Source organism: Phyllobates terribilis, unplaced genomic scaffold (genome assembly GCF_046119375.1).
Source record: "Phyllobates terribilis strain yellow unplaced genomic scaffold, ASM4611937v1 Scaffold_5__5_contigs__length_657084704, whole genome shotgun sequence".
NCBI lineage: Eukaryota > Metazoa > Chordata > Amphibia > Anura > Dendrobatidae > Phyllobates > Phyllobates terribilis.
This window is the reverse complement of record NW_027362765.1, coordinates 12,510,146-12,533,489: the sequence shown is the minus strand read 5'-3', so window position 1 is coordinate 12,533,489 and position 23,344 is coordinate 12,510,146. Positions and strand designations below refer to the sequence as shown.

Below are 23,344 nucleotides of genomic sequence, written 5' to 3'. Positions count from 1 at the left end.
ATAGGTAATAGATAGATAGATGATATATAATAGATGATAGATTATAGATACATAGATAATACATATATAGATATATATATGTGTAGATATATATGTGTAGATATATGATAGATAGATAATACATATATGATAGATATATGGATAGATACATAATAGATAGATAGAAAATAGATATCTATATATATATATATAATTGTCTTATCCCGTCTGTCTGTCTGTCTGTCCAGGAAATCCTGCGTCACTCATTGGTCCGGCCGCGGCCAATTAGCGACGCGGGTTTTCAGAAAAAAGATGGCGGCCGTTAGCGGCTCATCTGCCGCACGGAGGTCAGCGGCGATGCAGCGGTGAGATGAGCGGCGCTAGCAGCAGAACTACCCCGACCGACGCCACTGACCTCCATGCGGCTAATGTTAGGAGATCTGCGGCTGGGGCCACTGATCCTCGGACGGCAGGTGTGAACGGAGGCACGGGGAGCGGCGCCGCCGGTCGGGATGCTTCTGCTGCGAGCAGCCGCTCATCTCCCAGCTGCTCGCAGCGGAAGTAGCTGCACAAGCAGCGCCGCTCCCCGGTCCTCACTAATACGACGCTGATTGGTCGCGGTCGACGCCCGCGACCAATCAGCGATATGGACGGCAAATTTAAACGCCGCTCTGCTGATTGGTCGCCGGCCGCAACCAATCAGCGATTTTGGCGCCAAATTTAAACACCGCTCTGCTGATTGGTCGCGGCTGGCCGATGGCCGCGACCAATCAGCGAGATTGGCGCCAAATTTAAACAACGCTCTGCGAGATTGGCGCCAAATTTAAATAACGCTCTGCTGATTGGTCGCGGCCGCCGGCCGACCGCAACCAATCAGCGAGATTGGCGCCAAATTTAAACCCCGCTCTGCTGATTGGTCGCGGCCACGACCAATCAGCGATTTTGGCGCCAAATTTAATCCCCGCTCTGCATCACTCTGCTGATTGGTCGCGTTTGCAGGCGCCAAATTTAAACACGCTCTCTAGTCCTCACTAACACGGTTTGTTGACTGCTAATTGCGCCCGGTCGGTCGCATACATATTCTAGAATACCCGATGCGTTAGAATCGGGCCACCATCTAGTATAATAGATAGATGATGGATAATAGATAGATAATAGATATATGATAAATACATAGATGATAGATAGATAATAAAGAGATGATAGATAGATGATAGATTATAGATAGATATATGGATAGATAGATGATAAATAGATGATAGATAATTGCTAGATAGATAATAGATGATATAGATAGATAGATGATACATAATAGATAGATAAATAATATGATAGATATTAGATAATAGATTATAGATAATAGATAGATATATGGATAGATAGATAGATAATAGATAAATGGATAGATAATAGATAGTTAAATAGATGATAGATATATAGATAATAGATAGATGATAGATAATAGATGATAGATAATATATACAGTATACAAATAAACCATTAACATATTTTATTGGCTGTATAAAGACTGCTGTTTCTTTATATTGTTAAATTACCTGAATTATTTTATAACTTCCATAATCCCAACTGATAGCACATAGGTATCTCTGTCTGACCTGAAGATATATGAAGTGCTCTACCACATTATTGCTTTATACCGGCATCACAATGCTATTAATTATTTTTTGGCGATACACACAGATGCCGCTCTGCCGCAGACTGGGACCCACTACACACCAGATACCTTGAGAAAGGCCTATGATAGGCCGAAACGTTGGAAATATCTGATTTCATTAGGGGTCTATCAAAATTAAGAAAACTTTCTTTGCTTCATTGCATAATAAAAAATCATTTTCATGATAATTTGTGTGCCGGTATATATATATATATATTTTTGGACTGTTTCACTATTTTACTCCTGAGCACCAAAAGCAGTGAGCACCCATTATTCACTTACTATTAATTTTTTATTACACAGAATTTTATATATTTTACACCAACTCATCTTCAATCCACTCAGATTCCCACAATATGAGATACTAATAATTTATCTATATAATTTTCCTAGAGAAGAATGGATAGAGACAGAAAGAAGATGGCGGAGAAGATATTACACTTCACCCTAGAGATCCTCTTCCGTCTTACTGGAGAGGTGAGAGATTCTGATGACGTCTCATTACATCATTCTTATCTATGGGAATAACAGATGGACAGAACTGGAGAGGTGAGGACTCTGGAAATGTCTGGAGGGAGATTTATTAATGTGTCTCTCCATAACCAGGATTACACAGTAGTGAAGAAGACCCCTAGTGAGCGCTGTCAGGACCCTGTGTCTGAGGGATGGGGAAGACCCCTGAGTCCAATCACGGGGCCTCCACCTCACCCCCTGATACATGAGGACATCAATGACCAGAAGATCCTAGAACTCGCCTACAAGATGATTGAGCTGCTGACTGGAGAGGTGACACTGCTGGGAATGCTGGGACATTATACAGTAACGCTATGAAGGGATCGGGGAATGACAGTATCATTGTATGTGTCAGGTTCCTATAAGGTGTCAGGATGTCGCTGTCTATTTTTCTATGGAGGAGTGGGAGTATTTAGAAAGACACAAAGATCTGTACAAGAACGTCATGATGGAGGTTCCCCAGCCCCTCACATCACCAGGTAATGGACAGGACTAAATACACATGGCCTATAATTATCTGTATGTTAAGAATGTATTCAGTCCTTGTATGTGTTTCCTCCAGATCTATCCAGTAAGAGGACAACACCAGAGAGATGTCCCCGTCCTCTTCTTCCACAGGACTGTAAACAAGAAAATCCCAATGTTCCTCAGGATCATCAGGTAGATGGAGAGAAGGTGTCATGAGATCTCCCTGATGATGTGTAGACGGCTGTGAAGGTCTTGTGCTCAGTCTTGTTTTATCCACCAGTATTATATGTTTTATACTGGTGTAATGAGAACGGTGGAGATGGCAGGATTAGAGAAGATCATAGATGTGACTTCTCATCTGTCTATCTGTCTGTGACTTTTACAATATTTGTTTCAGGGTGAAGATCTGACCCATATTAATACTACAGAAACATATGTGAGGGGTGATGAGCGGTGTAAAGAGGAGATTCCTACATATGACCGCCCAGGTGAGTAGTGACCACTAAATGCAGAGAAGTCACAGATTCTTCTCAGTCACTGGCTGTGGCTGCTTTATCGGTGGTGTAGTCCGGTTGTGTCACAATTGTGTGATCACAATTTTACCTCTAGACCACAACATTTTCCTCCATCCAAAAATGTTCACATTACTTTGTGTAATTGTGAAAGCCCTTTTCTGTAGAACTTACAACCTGGAGGATCCACCTACCCCCTGGGATTAGAAGACTCTGTCCGTTACCTGCCCAGATCTGTAAACTACAAAGCCAAATGGCAGCGTACGTAGAATGTGCTGACAAGTGAGAAACTCAGTTGAAGAGAAAGTGGAGGGTAATGATGCTGTTGGCTTCCTAGATCCCTGATATCTTATTGGATGAATCTACCTTCTCTCTCTTCTGTGCTGCTGAATGTGCTCATATGGTCCCTACAAGACCAGGTCCAGTCTTTCTGGCCAAACTTCACTTTTATGATCGACAACATTAAATGTGCAGTGAGGGCCAAGTGTGAATTTCTGTTCAATGACAACAGAGTTTCCCTTTATCCTGACTTTTCAATTTCGTTTTAAACCAACTAACTTCAAGCAGGATTATGATAAACTATACAGAAAACATTACACCTGTGCCATGATAGATCTCTAAGCTGTGCACGGCTGATGGCTGTAATACACATTTATTCACGCCTGCAGGAGATGTGTTGGCATGGCTCGAGCCCTGGTTTCATGGATTCACTCAACGTCATAAATTACATTATTTTTCAATCCTAAGGAATTCAGATTACTGCACAATCTCTCCTGAAATGGGGGCGCTAATACTTTCTCTACTCTCCTGGTCAGGACTCATAGTAGCTCCAATGGTCCACCATAAATGAGTGTGGCTCTGGTTTAGGTTTGAAGTTCTCTCCCCTGATACATACATTGTTGTTGAGGATGTAACATATCTTTTATTCTGTCTTTTTTAACAGGTTCCTTTTGTATGATAGCTTTATTGTGGTGGGATCGGCCTGACTCACTTATGTGTCTCTGTAACTCCCTGGTAGTCTTTAAAAGAAGGTGTCCATTACGTCTTCCCAATGACCAAGGTCTAAATTTAAGACCCCTCAGCTCTGCACTATTATAAAAAGTTCTCCTTCAATGTCTAATATTTCATCTTGAAACTCATCTCACAGAAAATATTGGCCCTTATCATTGTTTAGACCCCAGAGAGGTTTCACCACTAGTTACTCATTTTTCTCTGATGAAGACTGTTGAGTTTGGTCATTTCAGTAGATGTTATTGTCTATACTCACAGTTTTTGACTACAGTAGTTAGTGCCCAAAATACTCTGATTTAACCTCTTCCCGCAGCCAGTTTTGTGTTCCTAATTAGGCCCCATTTTTGAAATCTGACGTGTGTCACTTTATGTGGTGATAACTTTGGAATTCTTCACAAAGGATAATAGGAAACAAATGGAGCTTACAAATTATTTTCTAACTTCTCTTGAATCCGACAATACCCTGTATATGGTTGTACACTACTGTCTGGGCACATGGCAGGTTAAGAAGGGAAGGAGCAGCATTTAGCTATTTGAATGCAGATCTTGCTGGAATAGTTTGCAGACACAATGTATTGGGGGCGCTGTTCATGGTCACCTGGCAGCTCAAAAGATGGCCACCACAAACAGGCTTGGTGATATATACTCAATTTTCCAGATACCAGGGTTTGCCTTGCTCATCACCCTTTAATCCCAAGAAGAATAGTCAGGTAGCCGGGTCAGAACAAGGGGGAGAAAATACAAGATCAGAAGACACAAGAGTAGTCCGTATACGGGCCGAAGTCACAACAGGAAACAAATACACAAGCCGTGAGCTGAGCACAGAGGACTGAACCAGAGGAGAACAAGGCTGTATCTGGCAGCTTCCAGCAATATGCTTCCAACTTTAGTAGGGTGTGGTGCTTTCCGATTGGATGAAGCAGATAACTCCAGCTGGACAGCTCACACACCCATACTGCCAGACTGGATGGTACTACAGGTCCCAGGCTACCTAATCTTAGTGGCTGGACACAGCCTGTGCCGTTCAGAGCTTCTGGTTCCGACGTCTCCTCCATCACCAGCGCCGCTTGCAGAATGATTAAGGTGGCGCCTGGTGACAGATGCAGACATCGCAGGAGCAGATCCCAGAGGAGATGGGACACACTATTTACAGAAGCCTTAAAGAAGTTGTCCAGTACTTTTTACAATTGCCCCAATGTCCCCCAATGTATTTACCCTGTGCCCATAAGATTTTTTGTAATTACCTTCTGCTGTCTTTCTTGCCTGTAAGTGACACTATCACTGGCCGCCTACAGACATCACGTGAGGTGTGACATCACTGACGTGGTCTCCGCGGTGAATGCTGGGCTGTGGGCCTGACTACCCCACGCGTCACACCCAGCATCCACCGCGCACTTTCCCTCTCCTCATTCATTGGGAAAGCGCGCTGTGGATGCTGGGTGTGACACGTGGGGTAACTCCGCCCACAGCCCAGCATCTACCGCGGGGACCGCGTCACTGATGTCACGCCTCACTTGACGTGACATCAGCGGAAGAAAGAGCCGGCTGCAGCCAGGGGTCATGTAATACCTGTAGGCCGTTAAATATATTGGGGGACATTGGGGCAATTGAAAAAAGTACTGGACTACTTCTTTAATATAACAAAATGGCAGAAAACCAGAGTAGTAGAAATCACCATAAAGTGTCTCCATTTTGGAAATTATAACCCTCAGTGAATTTATCTATAGACATACCGATTATTTTGACTCCACAGGCACTTTCCGGAAATTAACACATAATGCATGTTGGAGAGTGAAAATTGCACATTGGCCATTTTATTACCCAACACATAGTGCCCAGATTGTGCTCCAGGAGACACACACCGTAAATTAAGTGTGTTCTCACTATAGTAATGCCAACTACATAGATACTAAATGTGGTTTGAGCACACTGCAAGGCTCAGAAGCGAGGTTGAGATTTGACTTTGGGAGAGCGGATTTTGCTGCATTGGTTTATGGATGAGAAGAAGTTTTTATTGGTATCATTTTTGCCTACATAACATTTTTTGATGGCTTTTTATTCAATATTTTGGAGGCAGAATGAGCAAACAGTTGAACACCACACTCTACTGGTTCATCCTATGAGGGTTTTCTATTAGACTGTGAACTGTCATTCTGTCAATAACTTGTCATTTCTACAGAGGTTTTAAGTAGAAATGTTCAAAAATATACATTTCAATGATATTTTATTCAAAATTAATAATTGTTTTTTTCTTGCCAGATGACTGTACCAGGAGATCAGAGGGACAGCTGACATCTTCAATTTTTAAATCGGATGATCTTGAGATCCCACAGGATACAATTGAAGTGAATGCCATTACTCCAGATATACCATCATCCCTTCACAGCAAAGATCTTTCATCTGATCCTATGAAACAGGTCCTGTCTTCTGATTCATTACCGACTACTAAGGAAAATAAAAATAAAAAAATGAGCATTACAAAACGAACTGCTCCTAAAGCAAAGAAGACATTTTCAGATTCAGAATATGGAAATATTTTTACCCTCTCAAAGTCTATTCTTAAACATCAAAAAATACACACAGCGGACAATAGATTTTTTTGTTCAAAATGTGGGAAATGTTTTAACCAGAAATCAGATTTTGTCAAGCACCAGGGACTTCACATAGGGGAGAAGCCTTTTTCATGTTCAGAATGTGGGAAATGTTTTAACCGGAAAGCGCATCTTCATAACCACGAGAGAACCCACACAGGGGAGAAGCCCTTTTCCTGTTCAGAATGTGGGAAATGTTTTAACCATAAATCTGCTTTGGTTACTCACCAGAGAATTCACACAGGGGAGAAGCCTTTTACCTGTTCAGAATGTGAAAAATGTTTCCACCAGAAAGAACATCTTAATATCCACCAGAGAACCCACACAGGAGAGAAGCCTTTTTCATGTTCAGAATGTGGGAAATGTTTTGTACAGCAATCTAGTCTTATCAAACATGGGAGAACTCACACAGGGGAGAAGCATTTTTCATGTTCAGAATGTGGGAAATGTTTTTACGATAAATCTGCTTTGGTTAAGCACCAGAGAATTCACACAGGGGAGAAGCCTTTTTCATGTTCCGAATGTGGGAAATGTTTTAACACTAAATCTGCTTTGGTTAAGCACCAGAGAATTCACACAGGGGAGAAGCCTTTTTCATGTTCAGAATGTGGCAAATGTTTTAACCGTAGATCATTTTTGGTTAACCACCAAAGAATTCACACAGGGGTGAAGCCTTTTTCATGTTCAGAATGTGGGAAATGTTTTCGTGATAAATCAGCTTTGGTTAAACACCAGAGAACTCACACAGGGGAGAAGCCTTTTTCATGTTCAGAATGTGGGAAATGTTTTAATGATAAATCAGCTTTGGTTACGCATCAGAGAACTCACACAGGGGAGAAGCCTTTTTCATGTTCAGAATGTGGGAAATGTTTTCGTGATAAATCAGCTTTGGTTAAGCACCAGAGAAGTCACACAGGGGAGAAGCCTTTTTCATGTTCAGAATGTGGGAAATGTTTTAATGATAAATCAGCTTTGGTTACGCATCAGAGAACTCACACAGGGGAGAAGCCTTTTTCATGTTCAGAGTGTGGGAAATGTTTTAATGATAACTCAGCTTTGGTTAAGCACCAGAGAACTCACACAGAGGAGAAGCCTTTTTCATGTTCAGAATGTGGGAAATGTTTTTTATGGAAATCACTTCTTGTTAGACACCAGAGAAGTCACACAGGGGAGAAGCCTTTTTCATGTTCAGAATGTGGGAAATGTTTTAACCAGAAATCAGCTTTGGTTAAGCACCAGAGAAACCACACAGTGGAGAAGCCTTTTTCCTAATCTTTTTTTTTTTTTTAATCCAATACATTTTTGAGATTTTTTTCATTAGTTTTTTTTTTTGACAAAACAAGAAACCAGTACATACAATAATAAAATAACATACCATAGGGATGACATGCATGCATCTCTCCTATATATCCTTTCAGCTTGCCCATTACCGTCTGATAACTTGCAGTTACTTTATCTTACAATTAACATTCCACATTCTTGAAATCTTTTATATAAGCATAATATTGTAATAAACATTATAATCCTATACACATATAGGTGTGCTATATTACCCATACCACATTTAAGGAATTCCATTACACATTACAATGAAATATTAGACCTCGCCAATACCTCCCCCCATAAGTCATTGTCTCTCCAACAATAACCCCCTTGATGGCATTCCAGGTGTATCCAACCATAAGCCCTATATTTTCTCAAATTTATTCATTGAATCTTGTTTTTTATTTACCCCTTTTCTAATCTGATAATATTGTTTATCCTATTTTTGAGTTCACTAATTTCTGGAGGTAAGGGGTTAATCCATTTGGATGCAATATGTTTCCTAGCTTGAAATAAAATACGTGAAATCCCTATTGACATTGGGTCAAATGCCATATTATCCTTTAATACAGGGGTCCTCAAACTACGGCCCGCGGGCCACATGCGGCCCGCCGAGGATGTTTCTCCGGCCCGCCGGGTGTTTTTGCCGCCGCTGCCTGTCCTGCTTAGCAGACGACAGTTCAATGCCGGGGGGCCCTGTAATCGTGGGCGGAACGACGAGGCGGTGAGTAAAGGCGATTCGCTGCCACTCCGGAAGACTTGCGGCCCTCCATATACAACACAGACGACGTGATGACGTGACGCGCCTGTGCCAGAAGTAGACAATCGAGCGGGCGCCTATTCAGAGCAGTGGGATAGATAGGTGAGTACTGGTATTTTTTTTTTTTTTTAAACACTGGGTCCGGTCTAACATGTTTATTGGGGACATTTACCTGCCTATTGGGGACCTATGTTGCCTATTGAGGACATTTAACTGCCTATTGGGGACATATAACCTGCCTTTGGGGACCTATGCTGCCTATTGGGGACATTTACCTGCCTATTAGGAACATATGCTGCCTATTGGGGATATTTACCTGCCTATTGGGGACATTTACCTGCCTATTGGGGACCTATGCTGCCTATTGGGGATATTTACCTGCCTATTGGGGACATTTACCTGCCTATTGAGGACCTATGCTGCATATTGGGGACATTTACCTGCCTATTGCTGACCTATGCTGCCTATTGGGGATATTTACATGCCTATTGGGGACTCTCGCACTACACCAGTCTGAGCCTGAGGTAAAAGCTTAGTTCCACCAATATGGGCACTGGTGAGGCTGAAATGATATAGACTGGCAAGGCTTCATTGATGGGCACTGATCAGGCTGCATTAATGGGCAGTGCAGTCTGTATGTCTCTATGTGGGCAATTTTATTGCTGGTATATTGTTTTTGTAGCGCTGTATATATATTGGTATTTTACTAAAAGCAATTTGGAATCCCTAGGAAACAATGATATCAAGAAAAAGAAAAATTGACGCGGAGTGTAGGATATTCAAAGAACAGTGGCCTTATGATTACTTTTTCATGCAGTACAAGGAAAGAGCTGTGTGTTTGATGTGCCAGAATATAGTGTCTGTGCTCAAAGAATACAATTTGCGTCGACACTATAAAACTCAACATAAAGATAAATATGATTGTTTGGTCAGAGAAAGGATAAAATATTAAAACTGAAAAATACATTGACAACTCAGCAAAATACTTCTGTGAAGCAGAAGCAGCTAAATATTTCATCACTGCGAGCAAGTTTTCAAGTTGCCAAGCTAATAGCGGGTACTGGCCGACCATTCATGGAGGGAGAAATTGTTACAGAATGCCTTCTTTCTGTTGCCAAATAGATGTATCCAGAGAAGGCCGAATTATTTAGTACAGTGAGTCTTTCAGGACCGACAATTACACGAAGGATTGAAGAAATGGGAGACAATTTGCATCAGCATTTGCAAAACTCCGCAAAAACACTTTCCTATTTTTCCTTGGCACTCAACGAAAGTAATGATATTCGTGATTCTGCACAACTTCTAATTTTTATTCGTGGGACGAATGACTGTTTCGAAGTCACAGAAGAGCTTGCTGCACTGCAAGGCATGAAAGAAACAACTACAGGAGAGGAGATCTGTGAAAAGGTTTGCCAAACTGTGAATGGTTTGGAGCTGGACTGGGCTAAACTAGCCAGTGTGACAACTGATGGTGCTCCTAGCATGGTGGGGTCTAAGGAAGGAGTAATTGCTCGCATTAAGCAAGAGATGGACAAACATAACCATTCTCATCCAATACTGCCTCATCCACCAATAGGCGCTGTGTAGTAAATCACTGAAGTGGGACTCTGTTAGGAAAATTGTGGTATCTTGTGTTAATTTCATTAGAGCTAATGCATTAAACCACAGACAATTTCAGGAATTTCTGTCTGAGCTAAATCTTGCCTATGAAGATGTTCTGCACCACACAGAAGTGCGTTGGCTGAGTCGAGGGAGAGTTTTGAAACATTTCTATGACTTACTTCCACAGGTTACAGCTTTTCTGCTTTCAAAAAACAAAGAAGTACCGGAGCTCAATGATGCGGAATGGAAATGGCACCTTGCCTTTCTGACAGATGTAACAGAGTTACTTAACAGTTTCAATGTGCAACTTCAAGGAAAGGGGCAGCTCATCTGTGATATGCAATCACATATGAAAGCATTTGAAGTGAAATTAGGCCTCCTCATCAAATAAGTGAAGGAGGAAAATCTCTGCCATCTCCCCACAACTCAAAATCTGTTAGCGGAAAAACCATTGGTTGCCTTCCCAAACAAAACGTGTGGATTCACTGGAAAAGTTACAAAAGGAGTTCCAATGTAGATTTAAAGAGCTTCATCTCCATGAACAGGACATGCAGCTTTTCCGTAACCTATTTTCTATTGACATTGAAAATGTGGATACAATTTACCAAATGGAACTGGCTGAACTGCAGAATTGTGACTCTCTGAAAGATGTATTCAAGTCAAGCAGCCGTCCTAATTTATATGCACCTCTCCCCTCTGAGACATATCCTAATTTCAGGAACCATGCACTCAAAATGGCAACCATCTTTGGCAGCACTTATGTCTGTGAACAGACTTTTTCCAGAATGAAACATCTAAAATCTCCAACCAGATCCAGACTAACTGATGCACACTTGCATCACTTGTTACGTCTAGCAGTGACAAATATGGAACCGGACATTGACCATCTCATTAGCCAAAAGCAGGCCCATAGTTCCCATTGACATACTGGTAAGTTTGTTGATTTAACTTTACTTGTTCTTCATTTTAAATATTGTATTTGTTCCTATTTTGTTTTTTACTTCAAAATAAGATATGTGCAGTGTGCATAGGAATTTGTTCATAGTTTTTTTTTTAAACTATATTCCGGTCCTCCAGTGGTCCAAGGGACAGTGAACTGGCCCCCTGTTTAAAAAGTTTGAGAACCCCTGCTCTAATATACCTAATAGGCATTTTTGGGGTCTGGTTGAATATCTATTTTATATACCCTCTTTATAATAGACCGAACTCCTTTCCAGTATTTACCTAACTCCCGGCATTCCCATAGCGTTATGTAATAGGCCCGCAGCATCCATTTTACATCTTGGACATTCAGCAGCAGTCCGGTATCCTATGTTACATAGGAATCTAGGCGTCTTATATTTCCTATGTATTAATATTATCTGGGGAAATCTCTGTGCCTCATATAAAGATAATTGGGGTACCAGTTCTAATACCACTCTCCATTGATCCTCAGAAATTGGACCTATATCTCCATCCATTTTTGTCTAGCTGGAGAAGGAAATTTTGTTAAATAAGAATTAAGAAGGACTCAGTAAATATCAGAAATACAACCCTTAGTATTTCCCTTCTCTAATACCAACTTAACAAAAGTATTATTTTCTACCCAAAAGGGAGTCCATTTTGATTTGCATTTAAGAGTGTTCCATAAGGACCAATGAGTATCATACTTATTCATTGTGTTATTTCTCATGGCAGCCGCTGTTCAAAAGTATTATTTGTGGTTACTCTGTCAATTACCTCTGATATCAAAGGCAGATTCGTTTGAAACCAGAAGTTTCCATACACTATATAAAAAGACACATCTGCATGTTTTTCTCAATATCTGACATGAAATCAGAATAAACCTTTCCCGTGTTAGGTCAATTAGGATTACAATAATTTTTAATATTTGCCAAATGCCAGAATAATGAGAGAGAGAGAATGTTTTAAGGCATTTTTATTACTTACTGCAAAGTCAAAAGTTTACATACATTTCATTAGTATTTGGTACCATTGCCCTTAAACTGAATGACTTGGGTCAAACATTTGGGATATCCTTCCACAAGCTTCTCACAATAGTTGGTCGATATTTGGGCCTATTCCTCCTGACAAAACTGGTTTAACTGATCCAGGATTGTAGGTCACCTTGCTTGCACTGGCCTTTTCAGCTTTGCCCATAAATTTTCAATAGGATTGATATCAGGGCTTTGTGATGGCCACTCCAAAACATTGACTTTGCTATACTTAAGCCACCTTGTTACCATTTTGGCAGTGTGCTTCGGATCATTGTCCATTTGGAAGATCCATTTCCGCCCAAGCTTTAACTTCCTGGCTGATGTCTTGAGATGCTGCTTCAGTATTGCCACATAATCTTCTTTTCTCATGATGCCATCTATTTTATGAAGTGCACCAGTCTCTCCTGCTGCAAAAGAACCCCACAACATGATGCTGCCACCCCCGTGTTTCACAGTTGGGATGGTGTTCTTAGGCTTCCAAGCTTCTCCATTTTTACCTCCAAATGTAACGATGGTCATTATGCCCAAAAAGTTCAATTTTAGTTTCATCAGACCACAGGATATGTCTCCAAAAATTAAGCTCTTTGTTCCTGTGTGCATTTGCAAACATTAGTCTGGCTTTTTTATGTTTTTTTTGAGTAATGGCTTCTTCCTTTTCTTGAGTAATGGCAGAGTGGCCTTTCAGCCCATGTTGATACAGTACTTGTTTCACTGTGGATATTGACACAAACTTACCAGCTTCCGCCATCATCTTCACAAGGTCTTTTGCTTTTGTCCTTGGGTTCATATGCACAAGTCGGACCAATGCAAGTTCATCTCTGGTACACAACCCATCTCCTTCCTGAGTGGTATGAAGGCTTGACATTCCCTTCTTGTTTGTACTGGCGTATAATTGTTTGTACAGATGAATGAGGCACCTTCAGGTATCTTGAAATTTTACCCACAATTTGTAATCCACAATTCTCTTCCTAATATCTTGGCTGATTTCTTTAGACTTTCCCATGATGCTACACAAAGAAGCAGTGTGTTTTAGGTGTGCATTAAATTACATCCACAGGTGTGTCTCTAATTAACACAGATGTTGCCAAAAAACCTCAGAAAAAAATCAAAGCTTCAAAACCCATGACATCATCATATGGGCAGTCCAGAATTATTTAAAGGTATATTAATCTTAGTGTATGTAAACTTTTGCCTTACAACATTCTCTCTCTCATTAGTCTGCCATTTGTCAAATTTAAACTAATTAACCTACAACTGGAAATGTTTATTCTGATTTCATGTCAGATATTGAGAAAAACATGCATATGTGTCTTTTTATATAGTATATGTAAACTTCTGGTTTCAACTGTGTGTGTGTGTATATATATATATATGTATGTGTGTGTGTGTGTGTGTGTGTGTGTGTGTGTGTGTGTATATATATATATTATATATCAGTAAATCGTCAGCATTAAGTTGCCATATTTAAAGCCTACAATATCCGGACTAGCATGCAACATACAGGCCAAAGGTTCAATGTACAGGCCAAAGGTTCAATGGCCATCGTGAAAAGGAGGGGAGACAGGACATCCCTGCCGTGTGCCCCTCCCCAACGCGATTGGAGCAGATAAGAGACCGTTAGTTCTTATTTTAGCCTGAGGTCCAGAGTACAAAACCTGTATGTATGATAGGAATTTGGGACCAACCCCAAACCTTTGAAGAACCTCCCACAGGTATTTCCATTTTACGCCATCAAATGCTTTAGCCGCATCGAGAGAGAGAATACTTTATGTCCCATTATTACATCTGAAAAAGCCTTCGTAAATTTATTGCTGTGGACCAGTTTGACATAAATCCTGATTGATCCTGATGAATAATCTCCGTAATAATGTGAAATAATCTATTTGCAAGGGCCTTCGCAATATGTCTACCGATAGAAGAGAAATGGGACGATATGACTCGGGTGCAGCGGGTCTTTCCCTGATTTAAAAAGGACCACTACAATTGCCTCATTCATAGATTTTGGTGTGTGACCCGATTCCAGTGCTTCATTAAAAGTATATAATAGTTTAGGGATTAGGAGAACCTTATATTTTTTAAAAACTTCACATGGCAGTCCATCAGAGCCGGGTGCCTCTTCATTAACAAGGGGCTGTAATGCATCCTCAAGTTCAGACATTGTCAGTGGATTTACTAGGTAGGAGCTACTTTCCTCTTTAAACGTAGGTAATTTTATATCATCAATAGTAATGAGCGAACATGCTCGCCAATTCTCCGTACTCGCCTGAGCACTACGGTGCTTGAACAGCTCGGCGAGTATTTCCGGGTTGCTCGGGTGGGAACTCGGGTCCCCTCCCTGCATGTTTGGCGCTCTTTAGAGAGTCAATGAACATGCAAGGATTGCCTGCCACGCACTGTAATGCCTTAGCCATGCTGGTTGTGGGCATTACAGTGATTGGCTGGCCGCAAAGCATCATCAGGTCTATATAAGACATGGCGCCGCTATGATCGTCACAGTCTACCCCGGAAACAGGCAGAGTAGGGAGAGGTGCTGCTGAGTCAGGGAGAGATTTGCTTGTTTATAGTTAGTATAGGTATACCACAACATATATATGTGTGTGTGTGTGTGTGTGTGTGTATGTGTATGTATGTATGTGTATGTATGTATGTGTATATATATATATATGTGTCTATATATATATTATATATATATATATATATATATATATATATAATATTGTAAGGTAGCGGTATTGATCATGTTGGGGGGCACTCACTTCACCGGGTCAATTAAAGCACACAAGCCACGTTTTCCAGTAAACTAAAGGCCAGCAGTTTATTACACGTCATAAACTGCTTATAACATAGTCCATCTCAGTGGCTCGCAGGAATGTTACACATGTAATGTCCTATAGCCTTTTCAGTGGCAGCTATGCCCGCTTGGCTTCAGATACAGACTTCAGCAAGGTACAGCATCAAAGTCCATATAAAGAACCATTTTTACCTTTGCCGGGTCTTAGCTGCTTCTCTCAGCTCTGTTCTGCCACAGCTGTGGCTTTAAGCCTCCCCAGCCATGGTCTCCAAGCCACGTGCCTTCCAGGGCTACTGGCGTCCCAAACGCAGGGATCCAGCCTCTTGCCTCACCAGGCCTCTCCAACTGTTTCAAAACCACCCGGATTTATATATCCTTCTGTGCACACGGGACCTGTGCTGATGTCAAAGTCATGTGATCAGTCACCTGAGGGGAGGTACATGGTCAGCCAGAACACACCCCCTGGACATTTTAGCAATGCAGCAAGCCACTGCATTACAATATATATATATACATAGATATCAGTGGTGATAGCAGGAGTTAGTCAGGCAGGCAGTGTATGTGGCAGACTGCAGTGCATATAGTGCAAGAGGGTCTATTGAACGACCTGTTAGTATAGGTATTCCACAACACACAGGTGCATCTCACTAAATTAGAATATCATCAAAATGTTAATTTATTTCAGTTCAATACAAAAAGTGAAACTCATATATTATATAGAGTCATTACAAACAGAGTGATCTATTTCAAGTGTTCATTTCTGTTAATGTTGATGATTATGGCTTACACCCAATGAAAACACAAAAGTTATTATCTCAGAAAATTAAAATAATTAACAAAAACACCAGCCAAGGCTTCCTAAGCGTTTAAGAAGGTCCCTTCGCCTGTTTCAGTAGGCTCCCCAATCATGGGGAAGACTGCTGACTTGACAAATATCCAAAAGGCAGTCATTGACACCATCCACAAGGTCCCAGAGTTCCAATTTTCATTTGCAAATCAAGGTCCCAGAGTCTGGAAGAAGAGTGGAGAGGCCACAATCCAAGCTGCTGGAGGTCTAGTGTGAAGTTTCCACAATCAGTGATAGTTTGGGGAGCCATGTCATATGCTGGTGTAGGTCCACTGTGTTTTATCAAGACCAAAGTCAGCGCAGCTGTCTACCAAGAAATTTTAGAGCACTTCTTTCTTCCCTCTGCCGACAAGCTTTTTGGAGAAGGAAATTTCATTCTCCAGCGGGACTTGGCACTAGAGATGAGCGTTGTTCGACTCGAACTGTTCGCCAGTCTCAAATTCGAGCTGTTTTGGGCGGTGTTCGAGCCGTTCGGCGAACACGAACGATTTGAGAAAAATTCGGCTGTTCGAGGTTATGTTCGATAACTGTTCGTGCACCAAAATCATAACTGGATTTTTTCTCAGTAATGATGAAAATTAATGTTAATACGCAGTTTGAGTGTACAGTGGGGCGGGGGCAGGGGATGGATCTCTGCAGGAATAATGAAGATCTCCATTTTTTTTTCTCTTTCCCGCATTTACAGTGGGGAGGTGCAATCTGTCAGCCTATCAGCAGCGCACACACGGAGCGAAGTGCTTTTTTTCACACAAGCAAGGGCATGTGTCATTGGCAGTGTATGTCACATGTCCTTGCCCTATAAGACCAAGCCATTTTCCCCGTCGCCACCATTTTCTCACTGCTGCAGCTGCGTGTTAGACGGCACCCCTGTTGCTGTGTGCGCTATACCTTGTTAATTTAAAGCCAATTTTCGCACAAATCTACAGATAGCTTGGGAGTAGGGAATAGTTGTGATTGCAGTCCTTTTAAGGACTAGGTTACAGCATTTCCTACGACTTTTATCAGGCAGGTCTGCGCTCTTAAATAGATAGGTTGGGAGTAAAGATTAATTGTAATTGCAGTCCTTTTCAGGACTAGGTTACATGAGTTCCTATCAGTTTTTGCCAGGCAGGTCTGTGCCAGTGCTGTGCAAGTTTTTTTCACAGCATTTGGCTAAATCTAGCAAAGCTAATCCTTTTTGGCCTATTGCAGAGAGTGTTAGTCAGTGGAGTAGCCTATCTGTGTTGCAAGATACACCACCTGTGTATAGAATACCAATTTTTTTTACTGCACCTAGTGAAGTAAAACCTTTTGGGCATAGCATCATTCTATTAGTCCATCTATACTGACCTCCATAAGGTTGCAAATTGAATATAATTTTTTTCTGCATCTAGCTCTGAAAAAATATTTGGCCTTCTAGCAGTGTGTGGGACTTGTTCTATTAGTCCATCTATACTGACCTCCATCAGGTTGCAAATTCAAAATAATTTTTATCTGCATCTAGCTCTGAAAAAATATTTGGGCTTCTAGCTGTGTGTGGGACTTGTTCTATTAGTCCATCTATACTGACCTCCATCAGGTTGCAAATTGAATATAATTTTTTTCTGCATCTACCTTTGAAAAAATATTTGGCCTTCTAGCAGTGTGTGGGACTTGGTCTATTAGTCCATCTATACTGACCTCCATCAGGTTGCAAATTGAATATAATTTTTTTCTGCATCTAGCTCTGAAAAAATATTTGGCCTTCTAGCAGTGTGTGGGACTTGGTCTATTAGTCCATCTATACTGACCTCCATCAGGTTGCAAATTGAATATAATTTTTTTCTGCATCTAGCTCTGAAAAAATATTTGGGCTTCTAGCAGTGTGTGGGACTTGTTCTATTAGTCCATCTATACTGACCTCCATCAGGTTGCAAATTGAATATAATTTTTTTCTGCATCTAGCTCTGAAAAAATATTTGGCCTTCTAGCAGTGTGTGGGACTTGGTCTATTAGTCCATCTATACTAACCTCCATCAGGTTGCAAATTGAATATAATTTTTTTCTGCATCTAACCCAGACAATAGTTTTGGCCTAATACCACAGTTTGGCCACTCAGCTCTGCTCGGTTCCCATTCAATGTTTTTTTGTGCAAACAACTCCAGAGTTGTGAATTAGTTAACCACCAAAATGAGTGGAAAAAGAACTGCTGCTGGTGGAAAGGGGAATAGGCGTGTTGGGAAGGGGAAAAAGGTTGTGTCCGTGGGGTAGGTGTTAAAGCAACAATAACATCTGCAGAAGAAAGACCATCTTCCAGCCAAACTAAAATGTCTACTTCTTTTAGCGGACAATGTGATAAGATCCCTTCCTTACAGCCACGCCAATCGCTACAAATTCCAGATGAGGCACAAAAACAGCAGGTGCTTCAACGGATATCAAGTGCTCCTTTAAGTGGGCTCTCCTCCACATCAACTTCAACATCACAAATACTCCAGTCCTCAGAGGTGTCACCCCAATCGCACTTGCTTCCTCACAGCTCCCAAATCTCCAGCTGCCCGTCTGAGTATGAGGTAGAACAGATGGTTGAGTCTGCAGAGCTGTTTACTCATACTATAGCCTGGGAATCAGAGGTCGGCTCCAGCGCTTCTGTGAATCCAGACGAGGAAATGATCTGCACTGATGCCCAGAATCTTTATGAGTCGGATCCAGGACCAGACGCAGAAGGTTCTGACCATAATGTAGACCCTCATTCCCAAACTGTAACTCCTGTTGGTGGAGACAATGAGGAAGACGATGATGAGACTCAAATACCTGATTGGAGCGACAACTTTAGTTTTTTGTCAGGGCAGGAACAGGTTGGCTCTGAGGACGACGGGTGTGATAACACACAGGGTGATGATGATGAGGTTGGAGATCCCACTTACTGTCAACCCACAGTCAGCCAAGAGATGAGGTCAGCAGAGGAGGTGGAGGAGGATGCTAGTGACGACGAGGTCAGGTTGCGCCTTCCTGGACAGAGACGTAGTACTGGAAGCACGTCAACAACTGCATCCTCAAACACAACTCTGCCTCTGTCCACAAGTCGTGGTGGCTCTTCAGGTCGCATGGGTGCTAAGCCTTGCATAGCCTGGGCATTTTTTCAGATCGATAAAGATGAACCAACTCGTGTTATCTGTAACATTTGTCAACAAAAGCTAAGTAGAGGCCAAAAAATACATAGTTTGAGTACTTCATGCATGAACCGGCACATGGACATGAAGCATAAGTTGCAGTGGGAAGCTCACTGTGCTACAATGCGGCCTAGACGGCCGGGCCAACCACTGTCTGCCACATCTTGTGCATCCGCGGCCTCTTCATCCTCTGTGACTGGGGGGACAGCAGTCACACCTGTTTTGGGACGCAGACCTGCCACCTCTTTACCCGTAACAGCCAGCGTGATTGGCAGGTCATCATTTTCTTTGGAGGCGGTAACACCAGCTGGTGTTGAGCGCTGTCCGACATCGATAGCACCACCTTTGGATCAAGGCAACCTAACATATCTGCCTGCATCTTCCTCACAGACCGGCAGTTTGCCGGGGACACCCTTATCAACCCCGCCTAAGCACAACAGCCAGCCCTCGGTCCCTCAGATGTGGACAAGTAAAAGACCATTTCCTCCTAGCCATGAGAAAGCTAAGAGGTTGAATTTCACCATCTGCAAGCTCTTGGCTACAGAAATGCTGCCTTTCCGCCTGGTGGACACAGAGGATTTTCGAGACCTTATGTCCGTCGCAGTGCCCCAGTACCAGATGCCCAGTCGGCACTACTTCTCAAAGAAAAGTATGCCTGCGCTCCACCAGCATGTCGCACACAACATCACCGCTTCTTTGAGAAAATCTGTGTGTGACAGGGTGCATTTCACCACAGACACTTGGACGAGTAGGCATGGACAGGGGCGTTACATGTCGCTGACTGGACACTGGGTAACTATGGTGACAGCAGGACAAGGGACTGCTGTCCAAGTCTTGCCGTCCCCACGAGTTGTGCGTCAATCCTCTTTATGTCAATGTTCCTCCACTGCTTCTGCCTCCTCAACCTCCTCTCGGTCCTCCACCTGCACCCAAAGCCTGTCTGGTCATGCCACAAGCTTTCTAACTGCGCAGAAGGGATCCTGCACACCTCCTTACTATGCTGGCAGTAGGGCTCAACGTCATCAGGCGGTTTTTACTTTGAAATGTCTGGGAAATGTGAGTCACACAGCTGAGGAGTTGTGGTCAGCTCTGGAGAACCAATTTCATGAATGGTTGTCTCCACTGGACCTGAAACCAGGGAAGGCCGTGTGCGACAATGCTGCAAACCTGGTTGCGGCCCTTCGCCGGGGCAATGTCACACACGTGCCTTGTATGGCTCACGTGTTGAACCTGGTTGTCCAGCAATTTTTAGCCCACTAACCCGGACTAGATGGCCTTTTGCAGAGGGCAAGGTCGCTGTGTGCTCACTTCCGCCGTTCGCATCCCGCAGCTCAGCGACTTACATCTCTACAGAAGTCGTTGGGCCTGCCACTTCACCGGCTAAAATGTGATGTGCCTACCCGGTGGAATTCAACTCTGCACATGTTGCAGTGACTGTGGCAGCACCGACAAGCCCTGGTGCAATACGTTCTGACGTATAGCCTGGGCCAACGAGATCCAGAGGTGGGGCAAATCACGCTGGAGGAGTGGTCTCAGATCAGGGACCTATGCACCCTTCTGCACAGTTTTGAAATGGCGATGAAGATGTTTAGTGCTGACGATGCCATTATCAGCATGACTATTCCGGTGATTTACATGCTGGAGCACATGTTAAACAGAATTCGGAGTCAGGTGGTGGCACAAGAGGAGGTGGAGGAAGTAGAGGAGGAGGAGTTGTATGCGGAAGGGCTAACATCTGCAAGGTCCAGACTGTCGGCAGCACCAAGGCGGCAGGCATGTGAGGGTGGGGGAGATGGTTTTACCAGGGCGCATGGTAGCAGCCAAACTAGTGAGGAAGGTGCAGGAGCCCAGGAAGAAGTGGAGGACGAACTGATGGAAGACTCATCAGATGAGGGAGACCTTGATCACATTTCTGTTGTGCGAGGTTGGGGGGAGAGGACAGAGGAAGGAAGCATGATTGTTACCTCGCCACCAACACAACAGGGACTTGGTGCTCCTGGATGCGCAACACACATGAGTGCCTTCTTGCTGCACTACCTGCAACATGACCCTCGAATTGTGAGAATTAGAAATAATCCTGACTACTGGGTTGCCACACTGTTAGATCCCTGGTACAAAAGTAAATTTGCAGAAATTATTCCTGCCATAGAAAGGCATGCATGCATGCATCCCTTTCTATATCAGCAGAGACTGTTGCAGAATCTTACATGTGCTTTTCCACAAAACACCAGTGGTGCACGTAGTGAATCTCACAGTTCCAACTTGCCAACCGTGGGACCGTCAAGTGTTCAGCACTCAAACCGTAACAGAACCACAGTATCTGCTGGTAACATCAATTTTGCGGAATCATTTCACCACTTTTTTAGCCCATCCTTTGCAAGGCCACAGGAGACAAGAAGTCTGACACATAGTCAACGCCTAGAGACGATGGTACAGGAGTATCTCCAAGTAAACATTGAAGCCATGACTGTGTCACTGGACCCTTGCTCTTTTTGGGCTTCCAATCTGGATAAATGGCCGGAGCTAGCCACTTACGCCTTGGAGATCTTGTCATGCCCCGCAGCCAGCGTTCTGTCTGAACGTGTGTTCAGCGCTGCTGGTGGTGTGCTGACAGATAAGCGCACGCGGCTCTCCACTGATAATGTAGACAGACTCACGTTCATAAAGATGAACAAATCATGGATCCGAAACGACTTTTCTACCCCTGTGTCATCCTGGGGAGAGTAAAAGCTTGATGATTGGTTAAAATCACCCTACCAACCGTTTTAAGCTTTCAAATTACTAATCATGTTTATCTGTATCTTGGCTGGAAAATAATTTGGGCTTTGTAGCAGTGTGCAGCACTGATTCTATTAGGCCATCTATAATAAGCTCCACCAGATTTAAAATTACTAATCATGTTTATCTGTATCTTGGCTGGAAAATAATTTGGGCTTTGTAGCAGTGTGCAGCACTGATCCTATTAGGCCATCTATACTAAGCTCCACCAGATTTAAAATTAATAATAATTTTTAGCTGCATCTAGCCCGGAAAATAATTTTGGGGCTCCGAGATGCGCAAGACACATAAGTGCCTTCTTGCTGCACTACCTGCAACATGACCCTCAGATTGTCAGAATTCGAAGTAATCCTGACTACTGGGTTGCCACACTCTTAGATCCCCCACACTCTTCGATCAACCTTTTCATTTTAATAAAGACCAAAAAAATGGTCATTTTTGAAATTATAAGCATTAGCAGGTTATTAGAAACTGAAATCAAACAGTTTTCAACTCAAAACTTCATCCTAGGTGATGTTACATTTGCACATAGGACCCCTTGTTCGAAAGGAGCTTTTGAACTCTCTCATCCATTGAATTTGTCAGGTTTTGTATGGTTTCTGCTTCAATTGTTTTGCATGAGGACAGAATACCCTCCCAGAGCTGTTGCTTAGATGTGAACTGCCTCCCGCCATCATAAACACTCCTTTTGATGATGCTCCAGAGGTTCTGAATGGGGTAGAGGTCAGGGGAGCATGGGGGTCACACCATAAGTTTGTCCCCTTTTATGCCCATATCAGCCAGAGATGCAGATGCGTTATGTGCAGCATGAGATGGGGCATTATCATGCATGAAAATGATCTTGCTGTGGAATACACGGTTCTTCTTCTTGAACCATGGCAGGAAGTGCTGTTTGAGAAACTCCACATACATTATGGAGTTCATCTTTACCCCTTCAGGGATCCTAAAGGGGCCGACAATCTCTCTCCCCATGATTCCAGCCCAAAACATTACTCCACCTCCTCCTTGTTGGCGCTGTAGCTGTGTTTGCGTGGGGTGTCCATCAACCAGCCATCCTCCACTCCATCCATCTGGACCATCGAGCGTTGCACGGCACTCATCCGTGAACAAAGCAGTTTTGAAATCAGTCTTCATGTATTATTTGGCCCACTGGAGCCGTTTCTGCTTGTGTGCAGTGGATAGAGGAGGTCAACAGGATGGCGTACGCACAGCTGCAAACCTCTGAAGGACCCTGCATCTTGTTGTTCGAGGGACGTTGGAGGCACCAGCAGCTTCAAAAACTTGTCTGCTGCTATGACAAGGCTTTTTTGCCGCTGCTCTTTTAACCTGACGTAATTGCCTGTAGGTATGAGTCCTCAATTTGCCCTTATCAGCACGCACACTTGTGTAC

At 42.8% G+C, this 23,344-nt stretch overlaps 1 protein-coding gene across 3 annotated transcripts in view; it reads left to right on the top strand.

The window, feature by feature from the left end:
* LOC141270510 (uncharacterized) overlaps window positions 1-8,533 on the top strand; it is a 90,334-nt gene extending 81,801 nt beyond the window's left edge. For 2 of the 3 annotated variants that reach the window (XM_073680523.1, XM_073680522.1), the window contains exons 2-7: window positions 2,048-2,131; window positions 2,261-2,440; window positions 2,523-2,646; window positions 2,730-2,827; window positions 3,033-3,123; window positions 6,418-8,533. In XM_073680523.1, coding sequence (XP_073536624.1) covers window positions 2,054-2,131; window positions 2,261-2,440; window positions 2,523-2,646; window positions 2,730-2,827; window positions 3,033-3,123; window positions 6,418-8,021 — 2,175 coding nt within the window. In that variant the 5' untranslated portion in view covers window positions 2,048-2,053 and the 3' untranslated portion in view covers window positions 8,022-8,533. The remainder of the gene's footprint in view (window positions 1-2,047; window positions 2,132-2,260; window positions 2,441-2,522; window positions 2,647-2,729; window positions 2,828-3,032; window positions 3,124-6,417) is intronic. The other variant, XM_073680524.1, reaches the window with a different exon arrangement.
* The last annotated feature ends 14,811 nt before the right edge of the window (window positions 8,534-23,344 follow it).